Source organism: Platalea leucorodia, assembly GCF_965183815.1.
Source record: "Platalea leucorodia genome assembly, chromosome: 4".
Classification (NCBI taxonomy): Eukaryota; Metazoa; Chordata; class Aves; order Pelecaniformes; family Threskiornithidae; genus Platalea; species Platalea leucorodia.
Window position 1 is genome coordinate 40,764,012 of NC_138826.1, and position 18,584 is coordinate 40,782,595.

At 43.3% G+C, this 18,584-nt stretch overlaps 1 protein-coding gene across 2 annotated transcripts in view; it reads right to left on the bottom strand.

The window, feature by feature from the left end:
• Positions 1-964: 964 nt before the first annotated feature.
• Positions 965-18,584, bottom strand: part of PRKG1 (protein kinase cGMP-dependent 1) — a gene marked incomplete at its 5' end in the record, with an annotated part of 513,851 nt that continues 496,231 nt past the window's right edge. For both annotated transcript variants that reach the window (XM_082311201.1, XM_082311200.1), the window contains 8 exons: positions 965-1,101; positions 5,024-5,090; positions 6,127-6,189; positions 6,287-6,409; positions 7,358-7,521; positions 9,720-9,861; positions 12,196-12,285; positions 16,419-16,558. In XM_082311201.1, the coding sequence (XP_082167327.1) occupies positions 1,003-1,101; positions 5,024-5,090; positions 6,127-6,189; positions 6,287-6,409; positions 7,358-7,521; positions 9,720-9,861; positions 12,196-12,285; positions 16,419-16,558 (888 nt within the window). In that variant the 3' untranslated portion in view covers positions 965-1,002. The remainder of the gene's footprint in view (positions 1,102-5,023; positions 5,091-6,126; positions 6,190-6,286; positions 6,410-7,357; positions 7,522-9,719; positions 9,862-12,195; positions 12,286-16,418; positions 16,559-18,584) is intronic.

The following is an 18,584-nucleotide window of genomic DNA, read 5'->3' on the forward strand; positions in this document are numbered from 1 at the left end:
GATGCCTCTTGCTACATATTTCTGAAATGGTGGTTGACTCAATTTATATTCACAGATGAAGGATGTACATAGCACCTATAAAGTACATTACGGGTCTTATGTTTTCCCTTTGGGTTCTAAAAAGGCAAAAATGAAGCTTAGTGTTGTGCCTCATAGCTAATCAATAAGACCAGTGGGCTGCTGTCACTTTATTACAGGACCATTATTTAAGCACTATTTTATATGTAAAATGGATTAATTTTATGATTTTTTTTCATGCAGTTATGTATTTGTACCAAGGGAAAGGAAAAGAAAAACCCAAATGTTGTGTTACCGTATGTTCTCAGCTATATGAGAGAAGCAACCCATATCTGCCTGAACAGGATCTAGAGCAGTTGTGCTTTTGTTTTACCAGGCTAAAAAAAAAAACCTCAAAAAGAAAGAGGAAAGGTAACATTCAGTCTTGTCAAGAATACTGCTCGGAAAGAAAAGGACAAATTTTACCACTGCTTTGATGTGAACTCTTTGACCAGTACCGTTGTGGTCCTCCTTTGCTCCTACGCTGGCCTACAGTAGAAGACCTACAGAGTTCGGAGGCTGGGAGTAACCCAAATCCTGCACTGTATTTAGCTACAGCACTTAATAAATTACTATTGATCCTACTGATACAGCCAGTACCTTGCAGCTAGAATTAAGTGCGTCTTACACTACGTATCTCTCGACTTCTATAATTAAGAGAGTAGCAAGATCATTGCAGTGATAGAAAACATATTTCTTTACTGGTGAAAGGCTTTGCATCAGGACCACCATGTCAACTGCTATTTTAAGTTCGAACATAAAACATGAAGAGCACTATTGTCATCTAAGCAATAAGTCCTAATGCCACTGTAGTTACTGTAGCAGCATCAATCAAGGCATCATGGTGACCCCGAGCACTAATCCTCCCCAATTCTTTCGGTTTCGCTGGCAGCCATGTCCCAGGAAGCTGTCTTCAGCAAGGCAGAAGCAGGTAAGAGAAATACATTAAAAATCTATGTCCCATCCTGAGTTGTCATCAGGGGGTGGTTCATCACTGTCCTCCGGGAAGCTGTCAAAATTGCTTGTGTCTGTTGGAGATGCAACCTGCGGAAAGAAGAGAGTGACAAGAAAGGTCCATCAAAGTGGACCTTTGCAGACGTTTCCTCTCCATCTCACAACCATGATGATTCAAAAGCATTCATTGCTAACTGCAGCAAGCAAGAGAAGTTCTGCATTCAACAACCCTTTGCTGAAGCCCAGGAGGACTTCCCACAGCCCCCATACTCTAATGATCCAGGCCCTCTCGGGTCTCTAGTTCGAGAGCAACTGTCCTACGCGTGGTTACAAGGTTGGCAAAAAAGACTTGGAAAAGATCTGGGCCTCCCCAAAGCCCCGGATTTTCAATTTATGGCTCCAGGATCCTGAATTTCAGACTGTGAGCTGGGCCCTGCTGCCTTCAAGTTTCCTGACAAGTATTGATCAGCCTATGGAGCCTACCAGAGAAACCAGTCTTCCTAAGATGAAGGCCAAGTATGTTTCTTTTTCTTACAATGAGAGCCTGATACATTCAATTTAAAATTAAAAAAAATGAAACAACACAAAAACAGACCAGCAGCTCTCCAGACCAAAATAATCAGTGTCTTACTAGAGAAAATCGGTACTTTAAGCTCTACCCCAAGTAGCCGGTGCAGGCTGGAGGGGACTGCACTTGCCATAGGAGTCCTGCGCAGGAAACACTTCCTGTATTTTTCAGCCATTTCACTTGTGCAGCTGGTGGAGAAGCCATGGCTAGAGCCCAGCCTACAGTCCAGGAGACGTATTTGATGCTGGATGCTGCTATAAGCCTTGGAAAAAGACTATTTAATCAACAAGAGCTCCAACATCAGCTCTAAATTTAATTTGCTGCCCAGCTGCATCAGCGTTTCCCTGCTGCTGAAAACATCTTGGGGAAAATTAAGATCCTTGAATGCCCAACTCACTTGGAAGAAAAAACAACCTGTAAAAGCTTAGTGGAGTACTACAGAGTGATGAGATGCTTCACCGTGTACTGAATACTGTTTACTTTGTTGGTGCTGGCACTGTTGAGTTGTAGAGCCTTCAACTCTTTGGGTCCTCACTCTTGGGGTGCTCCACACTTGCCCTCCTCCATGGTGCCATGGGCTGGACCACATCCCTCTGTTTCTCTCAGCCTCCCACCATGAGCTCTCCCTCTGGGAGCAGAAGTGTTGAGGATGTACGTACAAGATACTAACTACCAAAGTATGAGAGATGCAGTTGGTGTGGCCATTCACAGAGGATGCACACGAGCTGTAGCTTCTTGCAAACCTCTCGGTAGTGATGGACAGTGCATAAGTGAACTGCATGGGGTGAAAGCATCCATAGAGCTCCCTCAGGCTCCTCTGCAGATGTCCACTCTGGAAGCACCTAGCTGGGCAGGCATGATTTTTTGAGCTCTGGTTAGATGAGGCTTTAATGGAAATAAGTCCTGCTTTGGGAAATAAATTGCCTTTTGTGTTCATCTGACAAAATAAAAAAGCTAGGTATATCCAACAGCTCAAATGTAGAGGGTTTTCTTTTTTGTAAAAGAAATATGATTTGGGGAAGAAAGGTTGGATGAGTTGTTACTCTGCTGATTGACTTTATGTGATGCTAACACTATTGTGTGCGATTCCCCACAACTCTGAGGTCCAGGTCACCTACATGGCCTGAAGTCCTTCGCAGTCAGAGACATGGGAGCAAACGTCCGTCTCAGTGTCCTCTCTAGCCAAGAAGGGACACTCTAGATGTATCTCCTGTCCACCCAAGAAGATAGAGTGCAAATGTCAGTATCAGATGTCTGGCTGCTTAGCAACATCAGGGCTTTAGATGAATTATGGTGCAGCGATCTGCGCATCTTTCTCAAAGGCAAGAGCTGTGATGCAAGACAGCACGTCTTTGGAAAAGTCAAGAAGTAGAAGAAGCTTTTCAGGACAGCTACTGTCACAGGTTTAAGTGGTGGTATCGAGGCTCAGCTGCTCCCTGAAGCAATGTCCTAGGAGCAGGCTGTAAACTGAGCTCTCCTAAAATCCTGTGGAATAAGAGCTAAGGAGCAGCTTCCGATTGCAAGTGAGCTGGTTGTGGAAAACAAGGCTGAGCGGGACAGAGAGCTTTGGGGTGGATGAAGTTCACTAGTTAATGGAGGCAGGTTTTGGAGAAGATCTCAAGGGTACGTTTGGAGAAGGTATTAGTCCTAAGAGCTCTAGGAAAGAATGAGCTGTGCTGAATTGGAATTAGGGCAATGTATGGCTGTCAGCATTGAGTTGTCCTGGAAGAAGGATTCCTCTGAAGAGGGAAGGATGCTCCCATCTACTTTCGACAGCCTTGATGGTGGTGTGCTGGCAAAAAGGGTGACAGCAGATCACTCTCTTGGGAGCAATCACAGACATGTTCCCTGGTAGGATTTCACCAGAGCCATGAACATACAGCCCTGATGATGCCAAGAAATAACGCCAACGAAGTGGACTGGGTGCTCACACAACCCTTTTCTCCTACTGCGTTGGACCTAACTGAAAAAGCAAAGAAAATGTGATTTCCTGCACAACAGGCTGGAGAGCGTCCTTCCTCTAGGCAATGCCAAAGGAGCAGAGACCATTTCTGGTGGTGGAGCAACGTCCCAGCTTGGGGACATCAGGGAGCAATTCATGCCCATAGAGAGCAGATACTGCTGAAGTCACCACTGCTGGTTGTGCTGTCTGAGGGTTAGACATGCAGGGTTCATATGTATATTGGGTAAAAGCAGTATTGGAAAAGTTCTTGCTAAACTAAAAATCCACTAAAAACAATTAGATAAATATATTGGGGCATTTTCAGGCTACACTGACATCCTGCACAGGTAAACCAGGAATTGAAACTGGATGTAAAGGAGCAAACTTGACTTTATTGTCTGACTTGAAATGCGGTGTACTGCTGACAAATTAATAGTCATTAAAAAGATGCTTAACAGAAAAAAACACAGTTTTGATTTATAAAACATTTGTATCTTCTCTGGACATCCCACTTTAGGCAGGTATTTGCGAAGTCCTGCTTTCTCCCACTGACTGCCAGTAACTTCTGCAGCCCATAGAAAAAAAGAGGGGGATGCAAAACCCTCTTGCTCTTCCATAGCTGCTAAGAAAACTTTGGGATGGCAGATTTAGCCCCGGAGCCGTGCCTGCCACTGCTGCAGGAGGTGCAGGACTACGAGCGGACAGAGCAACGGGGTGCAATTAAACACGATTGCTAATGTCATTCTCTTGGTGATCCCACGGGAGAGGCATGGAGAGAAAGGGATTAAGTTGAAACAAGGAGGGGAGGCTGCAGAACAGAAGGGGCCAAGGTAATTTCTATCAGCTAATCCTGTTTGGTTTCCCTTTGCGGTGGGCTTTGTGGGTAAAGAGCTCACAAAGACATCAAAGGAAGAGCTTTGCTCCAAAGGAAAATGAGTCGAGCTGTCCCTCCGCGTCTGCTCCCAGTTAAACATAAACTAGGCGGTAACAGGGCTTTTCATGTAGGACACGGACGCAGGAAAAAAAGGGTGAAAAGCACAAAAGAAAAGACAGAAGGAAAGGTTAATGGAAAAGAAAAGGGAGATGGCATACAAATCCCACTTGCCTTGCCAAAAGAAATAAGAATAAAGGAGAAAGAAAGAGGACACATCTGAGAGAAAGGGTGAAAGTGGCAGCTCTCCAGTGAAATGCGAAAAGTAGATGAAGAAACAAGTGGAGCAGGTGAGGAAGAGAAAAATGTGTGGTAGTGAGTGATCCTGCCCCGATCTCCTGCTGCGAAGGGCATTTCATTGCAGTCATGCCCTCCCTAAACTGCCTTCTCCTGGAAGAGACTTCCTGGAGACCAAGTATAGCTGGAAATGTCTCTAACGTGACTTCTTCAAGTATCTTCAGAAGAAATAAAGCACATGCTGTTGCCACTTATCTACAGTGCCTGAAGCTCACAACATTCACGTAAAAGAAACTTATTGGTCAGGAAGGAGAAAATAAGCAGGAAAACTTACACTTGGTATTATAGGAGGTGTCAGTGTCCCTTTTCGTAACCCTTCCCAGTTAAAGCCTTCAAACCATCTAGAAGGAAGGGAATAATGAAACAGTTAGACATACAGTGACAATCTCTCTGTAGCACAAAATTAAATTTAAATTGCTTGAACAGTGGGTTTCACTTCCTGCAGTCATCTTCAAATTGTCCAATAAGCCTTGATAATTTTTCCTTCCATCTTCATATCAGTTTTTTGGGACTGAAAATGAAGTGTGTATAGCACTGTGGTGATAGTGGTGAAGTGGTGATACCACTGCAAGTACAAATTACCAATGCTCAGAAGAAAACCATTCCTCACTACAGGTGTCCTGGCAGCTGCTCTTTCCTTCTTATAGGGTCAATCCCTTCCATACGAGACCCCTGATGTCCTTTCTTCATATGAGGTTAGGAACTAAGGGCATGCACACAGATATCCTGGTTTGGGCACCTTGGATTTGCTTGAGCTACAGCACCTTAGGTGGGTGGATGAGCCCTGAGCTCAGCCTTCAATCTGTCCACCCCAAAAGGTCCATCCAACCCACTTCTGTTACTTTGGGGATGGGAGAAGAGAAGGACCAGCATGGATGGATCAGATAACCTGCTTCCGCAGTGGGTCTCTAACCTGTTCTTATTCCCCTTCAGCAGCATGAAAATTTATGAGACGTCACTTAACAACTCTCTCCCATCAGATCAAAAGGGATGAAATTTACATTATGGGTAGACAGAACGTGTGTTGGGCTAGGGGAGGAAGGGTAATCAAAGAAAACCTCGGAAAGTGATTGCTCAAACGAAAAAAAAAAATCCAAACAGACAGTGGCTGAGTTGGATTACTTCCAAATGCTCTTCTGCATTAGAGTAATTTAAGTGTAATGGCCAATGTGCAATGCGTTTTGCTCATAGGCAAGGCTGGCATCTATACCAAAGCACTGGGGAAAAGAAAAGTCTGATGGAAATTCAATTAGAGTCTAAAGCACACTAGAAGGGAAAGGCCAAAGGAGTTTAAGAGTATTTTTTGCTGAAAACTGAAGTGTTTGGAACGCGTGTTTCTGTGGGTTGGATCTGATGGATAGCGGAGAAGACACTTACTTGTGCTTTTGGATATCTTTCACTCCGTTTTTCAAGTTCCCTAATCTTTCTGATGGATTGTCCCTATAAAACAAATAACAAATTGGTTACTTTCTTAATCCTTCTGAACAACTCATTTCTTTGCAAGTAAAATCAAAGTGATTATATTTCATGTGCTTACCTGCATAGTTTTTTAATTAAATTAGCAGCATTTTTGGCAATCTTCTTTGGAAATTCAATCATGTCTATTCCCCTTAATATGATGTTATAGGTCTTCATGGGGTCTGGGCCTGAGAAAGGGGGACTTCAGAGGGGAGAGGAAAAAGAAGAAGATTACAACCTTGTCCTTTAAAACAGCATTGAAGATTGATTAACAAAAAAACCAAAGCAAAACATAGTACCCTACTGAAATAAGAAAAGGTAGATGACAACTAGCAGTGCTTTGCTTCCTCTGATCTTAACCGTTTCTCAGCCAAGGAGCTCTGATACTGCCAGTGGTGCCGGCTGGAGGGAAGTACCAAAGAATAAAGTCATCTTTTCTGCAGCAGCACATGCTAAACCTCTCACTTCCATGATGGCCCATGTCCCAACAGCCTGAGGAACAAGGCTCCGAGCAACGCTCACTGGCTTTTTCTCTCTTTGATGCTGTGACATGCTTTCAGTAGGGATTAATTAGGTTTCCATTGGTTTAACAGAATAGGGGCCTGGGTCTAGCCCGAAAGGATAAGGAGGTTGAGGTGATGGCTCCTTTTCCAGCTGCTGTATCCTTGGAGTGAGTGACGGAGGATGAGGTGAGGAAGTGCAAGGAAGCTGCTACTGCCAACATAAGCAGTAATATATACATCCAAAACTAAATAAGGGAAGGGATGGATATAGGGACTCAAGTCCCCATGGTGTCAGGTCTACCTCCTCCTTTTCAGATGTGCGGCAGCCCATCGCTGCACCTCCCTGGTTGAATTGCAAACCCTTTCCCCACCACATTCAGCTCACTCTCAGTTATAGTTCAGGGCAAAAATGAGGTTTTGGGTGTCATTTCACAGCACTTCCTAAAAAGCCTGCTCATGTCTTGCCCTTTTAAGAGGTCTGCATGGAAGCTGTGATTTAAAGTGGAAAAACTATTAGGTTCAGCAGCACAGTGCTGTGCTGCTACAGCACACACCAGCTCTGAACTTTCCCCTCGCCTAATCAGGGTGACAACGGCAGAAATATTCGGATCTGTTTTCAGCAGCGGCACTGGCCCCAATGCCCATACCTGCCAGTCAGGAGTTCATACATTAAGATTCCCAGTGACCAGTAGTCTGCCGAAATGTCGTGACCTTTGTTCAGGATGATCTCGGGGGCTACGTACTCTGGGGTTCCACAAAAAGTCCATGTTTTCTTTCCAAATCCTATTTTCTTTGCAAAGCCAAAATCGACCTGCGGAAAGGAGCAGAGTACCGTCAGGGCAGAGCATGAGAGGGAATGTCAGCCATGTGCTCCACTCCTCTTGAAGTGAAGCAAAGCAGAAAGGAGGTTTCCTCGTGGGAATATTCTCCTAACTAAAGCATCACAGAACCAGGCAACCACAGTGACCTTTTCCCCGATTTATCCTTTCTAATATAAAAGGAAGATTCTCATGAGGGAAGAAGAACAAATACCAGCACTGAGGATTTCCTGGGAGATGTAAGTTTGTATCATTCACAGCTCAGGTTGATTTATTTTGCCTTTTTTTTTTTTTTTTAACTCCCAGCCTTAACCTGAGCAAGGAACTATTTAGGCTAAATACTGACAATTTTGGCATCTACTGAAAAGTTCAGATTTCTCTCCCCGCATAAAGAGCGATACAGTACGACTGTCCTCCCAATTTGCTTGAGCTGTTGGAACGTGCTGCTGGGCTCACAAACCTCAGCATGCTCCTGTAGCAGTGTCTCTATGGCACTGGCAAGCACAGAAAATCAGATTATGCTGGGAACCGAAGCTGTCCTTTGGGGCCCAGGCAGAGCTCAGGTTAATAGGCTTACTGTATTTTTAGCTCTACCCTCTCTGCCCTCCCCTGCCTCCATGCTGTGCTGGCCCAGAGCTGTGGTCTGTAGCACACTCTGCTGTCCCTTGATGGCTGTGTGATGCTCCTGCACCTTCCTGTCCTGTTCAGGGGCAAAATGTCCTACATGGTCACAGTCCCACAAGAGATCAGGGACACCTCTTGTGCTATCACAGACATGTTCAGGGAGATCAAAATGTCTAAGGAGCTGGGGGCTGGTGACGGGACCAGCAGAGACCCCGGTCCAGATCCTCCTGGGGTGGGAAGAGGACAGTCCTGCACCTAATCCTCCTCGATCATCCGACACCTCACTGGACCCCCCAGCCTTAGTGAAATGCTGTAGAGGATAAACTCTGATATCATTCATTAGGCTTAGTGTCACGGTGAGACATGGTGGCTGCCACCAGGCTGTAAAGGTCCATGATGGAGATGGTCTGACTTACTGCTCCCGCCTGCTGACACTGCTCCTGGGTTTCCCTTCCCAAAGGCAGGGAAGAGTCCCCAAGCCAAGAGGCAGAAACCTTGGCCCCCCCTGGTGACTCTCAGGGAGGGCATCAGCCCTTCTTGGATGCAGCTCTTTTTAGGAATGCATTAACCCGTCCTTCACTGATGGCTTCCCAAGTGCCCATATCCTCTAGCACCTCCCACCAAGGGAAGTCTTTCTTTTCTTCTCCCCCTCTCTATAGTCTCACCTGGCATTTGGGGTATACCTTACATGCAGGGCACCTCTACAGTGATTTCTGAGGCAAAAAAAGTAATATGAGTGAACAAAGCAATACAGTGAAACCCATCAGAAACTCCCTAATTTGAGGGGTGGAGGTCTTGCACACGCTGTCGTCCTGGTTTGAGGAGGTGGATCTTGCAGGGGGACAGCACCGAGAAGGACCCTGACCTTCTGGGAAGAGCAGTTTCAGGCAGAGCCTTATGCAGTTGTCCCAGAGGAGTTTCCACAGATCAGTTGGGTGTGTTATCGATGTTAAAACACAAGTGGCCCTCCTAAAGCAAGAAGTTGTATTGGCCACAGTTCAGCAACACAGTCCAGAGCAATTAATAATAATAATTTCTTGCCATGACATGGTCATGATTAATATTTCCATTAAGAATACCTTTTTTATTGTTTACACAAAGGACCTGACACAGAAACGGTAGCATGCAAAATTTGCTTCACCACTTGCCTATAAAGCCTGCAGATGCAAGTCCTCCCCCTCTCCCACCAATATTTTAAGATACCTATTTTCAAGTTATTTTTCAGTCTTTCAGTAGCCCCAAAACAGCTGGATGATTTCTCTTGATGCTCTTCTCTAAACGTTTCCACTTCAGGACCACAGATCGGAATTTCAAGCCAGAATTAGTGTTTCCCAGCTCAGCTGTACCCTGAGCCTCAGTCTGCTGAGGTGGTAGGTGACGACACCCTTGACCTGATCTCATCTCAGCATCTACTGATGGCCACCATCAGAGACAGGACTCTGGGCTGGGTGGACTTTGCTTCTGACCCTCTATGGCTAAGCCTGTGTTCTCCTCTACCCTTAACACTAGTTGACTGATAGTAGTGGTGACTTTTTTTTTGGCTAAACCAGACGTTGCAGGCACTCACCAGTTTGGCATAACCTCGATGATCCAGAATGAGGTTTTCTGGCTTGAGGTCCCTATAAATGATCCCTTTGGAATGCAAATAGGCAAAAGCTTCGACCACGCACGCTGTGTAAAACCTGGTTGTCGAATCCTCAAATGAACCTCTATGTAAAATGAGAGAGGGAAAGAGGATAAAGCAATTAGATTTCTTCCCTTACTGGACTTCACCCTACTGTTAAAATATTTATACAGTTCAGTAGGATCACTCTAATACCTGGAAAGTGCCTGCTGCTGAACTCATCTTTATATATAAATTTAATTGCATTTCCATTTTTGAAGTTAGCATCTTTACCTTCAATCCGCTTTCATATCAAACATTCATATCTAAAATATTTTAGGTTTTATTTTATAATTTCATCTCATAGAAGTAAAATTTACAAATCATTATCGTGTAAGCACGGAATTTTTTTATTATAATCTTTGACTTCTGGGTGATAAAGCCATTTTGAGCTGTGGAGATCAAGAACTCCTGTAGTAATGTTCATAACCGAGACAAAAAGCAGAAAAATTACAGTTGCTGGGACTTGAAGTGTTAATTGCAAATTCAGCATAAAACTGCACTTTTGCATCTTCGTTTCAGCACCAGTTTGCAAGCTATCTTCCGAAGCAAACCATACTGGGAACCAAACAGCAAACTGCCTGCTGGGAGCGGGCGGTGGGAGCTGGCTGAGCTCAGAAGCCTGTCTAAGCTAGGTGGCAGCAGAACCACAATTTAAAGCTGAGAGAATTAAAGATGAAATGATCAGCCTCTGACAAAGACAATGAAAAATGCAACCCAGCACCTGCTAACTTTGCTACAGTTCTTGTTTTAATGGTCTGAAGAAGGCACGCTGTTAGGAAAAGGAAGAATTACAAAAAATTCATTCTAGGTAATTAAAAAATAATTTAATCTTTGCTTTCCGATCAATCTTTCCAATGCATTTCTTTTGCTTTCCAAATTTAATTAAATTATGTTCCAATTATGAGCCTATTACACAGTTACATGCAATTCACTGCCTCTTTTCCTGCCCTGGGGCGTATCATGTGCATGTCCCACATACACCTGCACAACCCACCTGCCACCTACCCACCCAAAACCAAAACCAAACGCTGCAAGGTCAAACCCTCCCAAGGCAGGAAATACCAGGACCACATTTGCTTGTGCATTACGGCATGGTATGTAATTACATGCTTTCCTAACTATTTTTTTCCATGGCATTTCTGCATCCCAACAGCGTAGTGCTCCTTGCAGGATGTGGATTTGATGCATGATCTTGTTTCCCACTTTGATGAATGGCCCTTGTGTAATATGTGATATCTGGACTGAAAGCCCATGAAGAACTATTGATTTCCTCCTGCTCATTACTATCATACCTCACTGGGTCATAAATATTGAGAAATATTAATAGATATTATTTATCACAGTGCCTCCGTGATAGAGGTGGATGTTGCTATTCACAGTTACAGAGGGTGGGCAGTGGAGCAAACACTGAGATGAAAAAAGTAGGTCCAGAAAAAGAAATTGTGATTGTGATTGAAATTGGGAAATTGTGATTTTTCAAATGACTTTGAAGAAGTCTGCATTTTTTACCTCGAAAATGCACCTTCCCATGGGTTTCATTTGCAACTGTGAACTCTCACTAATGCCACTGCCACCTTAGGGCCTTGGTTTATAAGTCCAGAGTCTAAAACAGTCACAGCAGCAATGCTTAAAGGCGCTGTACTGGAAGGACCCTATCTCCGGAGCGTGTCTTGCAGGAATGCAGCGAGACTGGCCTTGGCACTGCACCTCCTGCAATGCCTGGCTGCACCCTGCAGGGTCATTCTCTGCCGTCATACGTGGTGCCCAAAGTCTTTGTCATGCTTAACACAGTCCCACGTTTCCCTCTCAAGTGCCTGAGCCTTCAGCCAGGCTCCCAAACGTGAGAAACGGTAGTGTGGGCACCAAGGACACAGTTGTAATTTCTGTGGTTGCAAAAGGTTGTTGTTCTAAGTAATAAAAAATTAAATTAATTAAATAATTATCTATTTTGATTAAAATTAAATATGATGCTGGCTATTTAGGGGTACCCTTTAGCGATGAAGACACAGGGAAAAGGTAGTCAAAGACTTGTCGCAGATGCAATTTATCACATGACTCCCGTTGCTACCATCACTGCCTTCTATATTTTTTCAGAGAGGCCATGACAAAGTAGCTCTGGATAAGTCTCCACTGACACAAAGCCTTGTACATGACGGATATAACCTAAATCAGTTCTTATGCTCAGTTATAACTGGATTCACTTCGTCTCTTGTCAACTGCACAGGAACAAAAATAGCTCCTCACCTTTCCGGGATCTTAAATCAAACATAGCATGGTAAGATCCAGATTTTGCCCATGAAAGATAAAGACCTTTGGTTATGTGGAGGCATATTAGAAAATATTCCACTTCGTAGGACAATAGTTTCTTACAACTCACCTGTCCCTGAGAATTGTCCAGAGCTCTCCACCTAGACAGGCTTCCATCAGCATGTACAGGTACTTGCTGTCCTTGAACGTCCTGTAGAGCCTGTCGTTGGCAAATGAGAAAATCATAAATAAATTGACAATACAAGCGAAGGCACCAATCATTCCCATTTCTCACGGAACGTGGGCTTCATCCCAGGAAGCACCACAAGACTAAGGGGAATCTTTGAGAGCTAGTATTACATTTAAGGAGATCATTTCAATGTCTTTTCTTGGGTGGGAAATATTTCAGCAGAAAAGGATGGGCATCTGAGTGGTGAAGTGTATCATGGACCTCAGAAGAAGAGGTCACCACTACTCTGAGTGCTACATATAAAACCTGCCATTTCTAACGGCATAATCTGACACTTGGCTTTCCAGATGTGCCTGAAAGAGTAGTTTTCCTGCCATTTTTTATAACATCCATATCATCTTATTCTTCACGCTACAGAGTTCGGCTGCAGATCGGCAGTCTTCCTTCCATTTGATCACTTCAAAGGAGTGCCGCCCAATTTGTGATTCATTTCAGAACTTAAACCCACCGATTTGGTAGAATTTAAAGAGAATCCGCTGACATGCAGCTATCTAAAAGTACTCTTCCTCTTCCTCCCAGAGACTCAACTGCCGTAAGAGATAGAGGGGCCAGGCTTTATGAACCCATCCTCCTTCTCAAGCGCAGTCTAAATTGTGCAGAAAAATCCATGCTCTGTGTTTAATATGATATATTAAACAAATGCAACTATGAAACTATGGAATTAAATATAGGAACTTCAGTATTAGCTGGTTTTTTTAGTTTTAATGTTGAACTACTTTTGTACTTCTCGTTACGTGTGCGGGTATATCGGTTCGGGTTGCCTGCAGGAACAAGCCCACTATATGTGGATACTAGAAAGGTTTCTTTACAGCTGCACTGCTTAGAAAATAATTTTTAAAACTGGAGCTCCACAGCAGAAGAGGATGCTGAGGGATATTCTATTATTGTGCAATTGCTCCATTTATGGGAATATTCAAGAGTTAAAAATTAAAGGGCCGATGCAACACGATATAAATTAAAACAGGTGGTTTTGCAGATTCTAGCTCTTCCCAGCTAGTGACAAATCCAGTTATTAGTATCTTTTATGGAGCTGTGTGATGGACCAGGGGGAAAACACAGCAGGATTCAGTTCCTTTTGAAGGCATTCAGTTAAATATTAACTTAAGGTACGTGGCAAAACACCTCAGCAGTTACAGCTTGGCTCCGATATGCTTTCACATCACGATGCTAGACAACATTTGCCTCCTGTCTCTGTTTGCGTAGCATCCAGCACACAGCTTAGCAGCAGTTACCCACTATATTTTTGGCATATTTAACAGAAAAATATCCCAGTAGGCGCAGCTGTGATGTAGGCAGGAGTCTGGGTACTGAATACGCTCAGTGCTGATCTACCTGGGCAATATCCTGTAGCTAAAAGCTACTATTTGCAGCCACAACAAAATTTAAAGGAAAAAAAATAAACCAGTGTTTCAGATCTTTCCTTACTCTAGTATTACCTATGTTGACATTTAAAACCTCAGTTAGAACACACTTCTCAGAAAAAGTTGGAGCAAACTCACTGACCATTTCATACCGTTAAAATTTATGGGTTTAACAAAAAAAAATCCTACTTCTTGCCACTTGGACAAAATATAATTTATCTTAATAAACATTTCATCTACATTAAGGTTTACAGAAAACCTACGTATTCAAGAATCCAAAATATGAGTAACTAAATATTTTTAATTTCTTGGTAATTTAAATGCTACTGAAATAAAGCATTACTTTCTCTAGTTAAGGTAGCCCTGCTGAAAAATTGCTTTCCAGAAAATTTTATAGGCCTCAAATCTGGCCTAAAATGTGAAGAAAAAAAATTATCAAATATTGTTTAGCAACTGTAATGGAAGCATAAAGTTTATACATGATGAAACAGCAGTATTTCAGTAGGTCAAGCAGTTTTAACTTTGAAATGTCACAACATTTGAATACATTTTTTTTCATTTTCTTATTCATCTAAATATTTGCAGATCCCGTGCAGACATCCATGGCTCAACACTTGTTTGGCCCTTTACCAAACCCACACAGAGCATTTTGTTCTGTAAAATTCTTAGTTTATCTACGAGTAAGTTTTATTTAGTGATACTTGGCCTCTTCTGCTTCTTTTGCCTGGTTTAATTCATTTTAATAACCAAACTGAACTATTCTTCAAAGATTTTTAATGAACAGTTTCATGATGAATTAAGAAAAGAGTTGGGTTCTTTGGGAATTTTGTCTTTCCTGTTCTGATATCCCAGAGGTTGTTTTCTTACTCCAAGACCATTTTAAACACACCTTTCACCTGGCATCTCAAAACAATCAATCTACCAAAGTGATAAAATTTCTGCCCATAGCACCAGAAAAATATAATATTTTATATATTATATAAATAATATATAATATAATATTATCCTAGCTGGCCCAAGAAAGGGTGTAAACAGGTTATTAATAATTTTAGGATAGAAACTATAACAACTTCAAATCCCTGTGGACATGCAAAAGGAGAAGCGAGGTGGAAAAGCAGACACAGAGTTTGATAAACCAGAGAAGATTTTCTAGCTGTGGCACATGCAATAGCAAAAAGTTGGACTTTATGACTTAGAAAGTCCCTTCCCAGTGCAGGATTTCCATGGGGTATTAACAATAGTTAAGGGAGGCTTGTTACTGTAAAGGATGGGAATTATTGCATGATATGGAAAGAAAAGACCTATGGCTAACATATCCTTTTTTCACCTGCCTACTGAAAGAATAAATAGTGGGAAAGAAGAAGTATTTATTTTATTAGCTATGAATATCAGGGGCTCCATTAGGAAATGTTTGCAGGCTCCGGCTTTTTATTTAGGAGGGGATATTTCTGGATACAGTGTCAAAACGTCCCTCCAGTTGGCTGGCCCCACACTTCACCTCCCTTTACATCCCTATCCCGAGACAGCTCAGGCTTCAGAAAATAAATCTATAGGCTGAAATAGTCCACAAGGTATATTTGGCTCTAGCCTAGGTAACGGGGGCATGTTTGTGAATCGAATATTACAGCATGAAGGAAACTGCAGCCGGGTAGAGTGTCGGGCTGCAGTTGTCACCCATGAATCAGAGGCGAAGCCACAGGCTCCGGGGGAATCCCAGGGATCAGGCTGGGAAGGAAACACCCCCTTAGCGACTGATGGGTGGCCGTCCTGGCCACATGCTTGCCTTTGCATTTTTATCACAGGGGTTTGGTTTTGCCCCTGGGTTAGTATGTCTCTCTAGAGCAATTTTTGGGAGTGGGGTTGATCTCTGGCAGAAGGCAAATGCTTCAGGCATCTCTCTGAGGGGTGGGACGTAGCACGCTTGGCTTAGATGAGAGGCTGCCCTTTTAGATACCTCCAGTTCAGTGAAATGCATTGCCCTGCCAGAGGTCCTCACCAGCCACCACTCTTATCCTGAGCTAAACCATATAAAGAACCATTTCTAGTTCCTGCAGACAGATACTCACAATCCTTGAAGAGTTAGAGAACTTCACTATTAGGGTTAAAACAAACAAAAATGCCTGGCACCTGATTTCATTCACTGGAGAATTTAATCTGCTTAGGTTTTGGGGAGTGATATGGTCTAGGCATTTGCCCATGAGTTGTCAAGGGACACTGAGCCAGATCTAATACATTCTAAAGAGAAGTGCTGGATACGACTATTTATTCACACAGCAGCACACAATCTCAAAAGATTAAACTCTGCCTTCCAGCTTTACTTTGCAGGAAGGAAAATTCAGAAATTCAGAAAAAAGAGGAAAATTAACCCTGAGCAGGGGCAATGCTGAGTCACACTGTGGCGCATCGCCCGCTGGCATCGGCAAGCTCTGTCCATGCTGCAGGCTAGGGGTGTGCTTGCTCCATGAGCCACAAAGCTCTGCGAGCATGGTACGGGGCCAACGCAAACCAATTAAGACATGAGTTAAGTTTAGGCTTGGGTGGACGTCCCCCATGGGCAGAGCAACCTCATGCTTGCCTGGAGAAGACCTTATTCCATGCACTGTATCCGCAGTCCCTTGCAGGGAAGCTATGGCTGACGGGTTTGCTGGCGATGAATGGATTACTCCTAGGTGGTTTTATGAAATGCCAAGATTGGCTGTGCTTTACTCCCCCACAGCAGCACGTAAGGCGGAGGGACGGTACCTCACAATGAAGTCCGAGTGCGCGCTCTGCATGATCTGCTTCTCCGAGCGGATGTGCTCCTGCTGCCTCGTGTCCACTATGTGACGTTTCTTCAGTATTTTCATGGCAAACGTTTTTGATTCTTCGCTTTTCAACTGGACCTTGGGTAAAGCAGGCAAACGCAATGGTTAGAAGCAGGCCACATCCCCCCACCAAGCTGTGACAGTCCAACTGCATGGGGACCCAGTAATCCCATCACCCTACCTTCAAGTAATTCCTCTCACTTCTTCAGTCATCAGCTTCACTTTGGTATGAATGAGATTTCTAAATACTTGGCCTACTGCTAAATTGAAAAGCCATTTCTAAAACTGCCTGTGTCTTAGGGAAAACCCAACCATCAGCGTTTCTCTCAGGTCAGAAGATGTTGCTAGCTAACATACAAATTTCACAAAGGCTTTTTCTATAGCTAGTAACAAATGCACCAGCTCTGGCAGGGAAATGCAGTCCTTGGATGTTTGTAGAGGATGAGCAGAGCTGGCTTTTCAACGGCACTGCTTGGTCACGTCTTTACTTTTAACCTTAAGCCTCAGCAACCTATTTTTAGCCTGATTTCCCGAGATGAGGTTGAAGGGAGTTGTTTGCTTGCTTGCCGGTGTAACCCTGGTAACTTCTGAACCCTGAGCAATCCCCAGCCCGCTCTGAGGTACCAGTACCCATCCCAAAGACTGCTGGAACACAGCCATCCTTCCCATCTTGGCCATCCCCTATTAGTCACGATCAGATGAGAAAGGAACTTCGTCATCGACCTACCAGGCCTCTTGGTTTGCTAAATTCCCCCAGCAGCTGCTCACAATAATATTGCCAGTTAAATGCTTTTCTCCCTTTATAGGAAGAGGTGCCATTTGGTGACTTCTATTTTGGTTTTCTTGTAGGAATTTGGCTTCAGCCAGCAGACAAACGGCTTGTCTGTCATCAAGCCCCATCAGAAATCCAGCTTGCCTTTTAAGTTAGGAGACAATATTCACGCAATCACAATTTATTTAATGTAATATCTACTTTTATATTTTCTTGGTAACAGAAATGCAGGCTGATATGAGACATGGCACTTTCCGCACTTTTCCCAGGCTGCATACCATAACCTTGAACAGTTTCCTCTGCGTTTTCTTTGTTCATGTAATGGTTCAGGCTGCAGAGAAAATGCAAAGAGGGATGGTATCATCAGCATCCCGTCTTTGTCAGAAATCAAACTGGTACTCAGATGTCCACAAAGACACATATAACTTAAGGAAATCAAACCCAAAAGGCTGATTCTCAGCTGGCAAAGAGATTCCCAACACCACCACAAATGATTCAGAAATAAACCCTAATAAATGAGAGTCTACCCATCTACGGCCAAAGTTTTCATCATAAGTTCTTCAATATGTATATGTGTATGCATGTATTTCTCTATCTGTTTTAAAACCACTTGGGGTTTTGGTCCCCAGATTTGTGGCTTCTTATTTTCCCCGCAGCCGCAAGCATTTCCAAGCCCACATGAAACTCTCCTTTTTCCAAAGACACTATTCTGCATTTCACACGGAGACTTGTAATTATTAGCTTTGCATGAAGCCTGTGTTTGCCACTTAATCTTCAGGGAGACAGGGTACAAAGACCTAAACAATCCACACAAAAGAAAGAAAAACTTTTTTCCTCATCAGTAGAGCTGCCCAGTTATTTATTGAACTGGTGCTACATGGCGCTGTCTTCGCTATGTGGTTTGACCACAGCTCAAAGCAGAAAGAAATTCTGCATTTATGGCAGACTGAAAGTGATAAAAACATTTTTGGTTTGGGGTTAGGGTTTGGGGTTTGTTTTGTTTTGTTTTGAATAAATGGCATATGGGCTTTAGTTCAACTGTTTGAAGCAAATTATTTTACATTATCCAATCTAAATCAAACCAGGCTGTTTCAGGGGAGCAGGGAGAGAAGTGAGGTGACACACAGGGACTTAAGACATGATGAAAGTGAAGGTAAAATCTGGGCTGAGCAGAATTTACTAAAAATTGAAAAAAAAAATCAATTAAGGTTTAGTATGACTAAGCATATACTTCTGGAGAATTTATCCCTCTTGCTTCTGATGGCAATCCAGATTGCGTAGTTTCCCATCAGACCTGTCCATATGGTGATGGACAAGCACAATTAGCTGCCA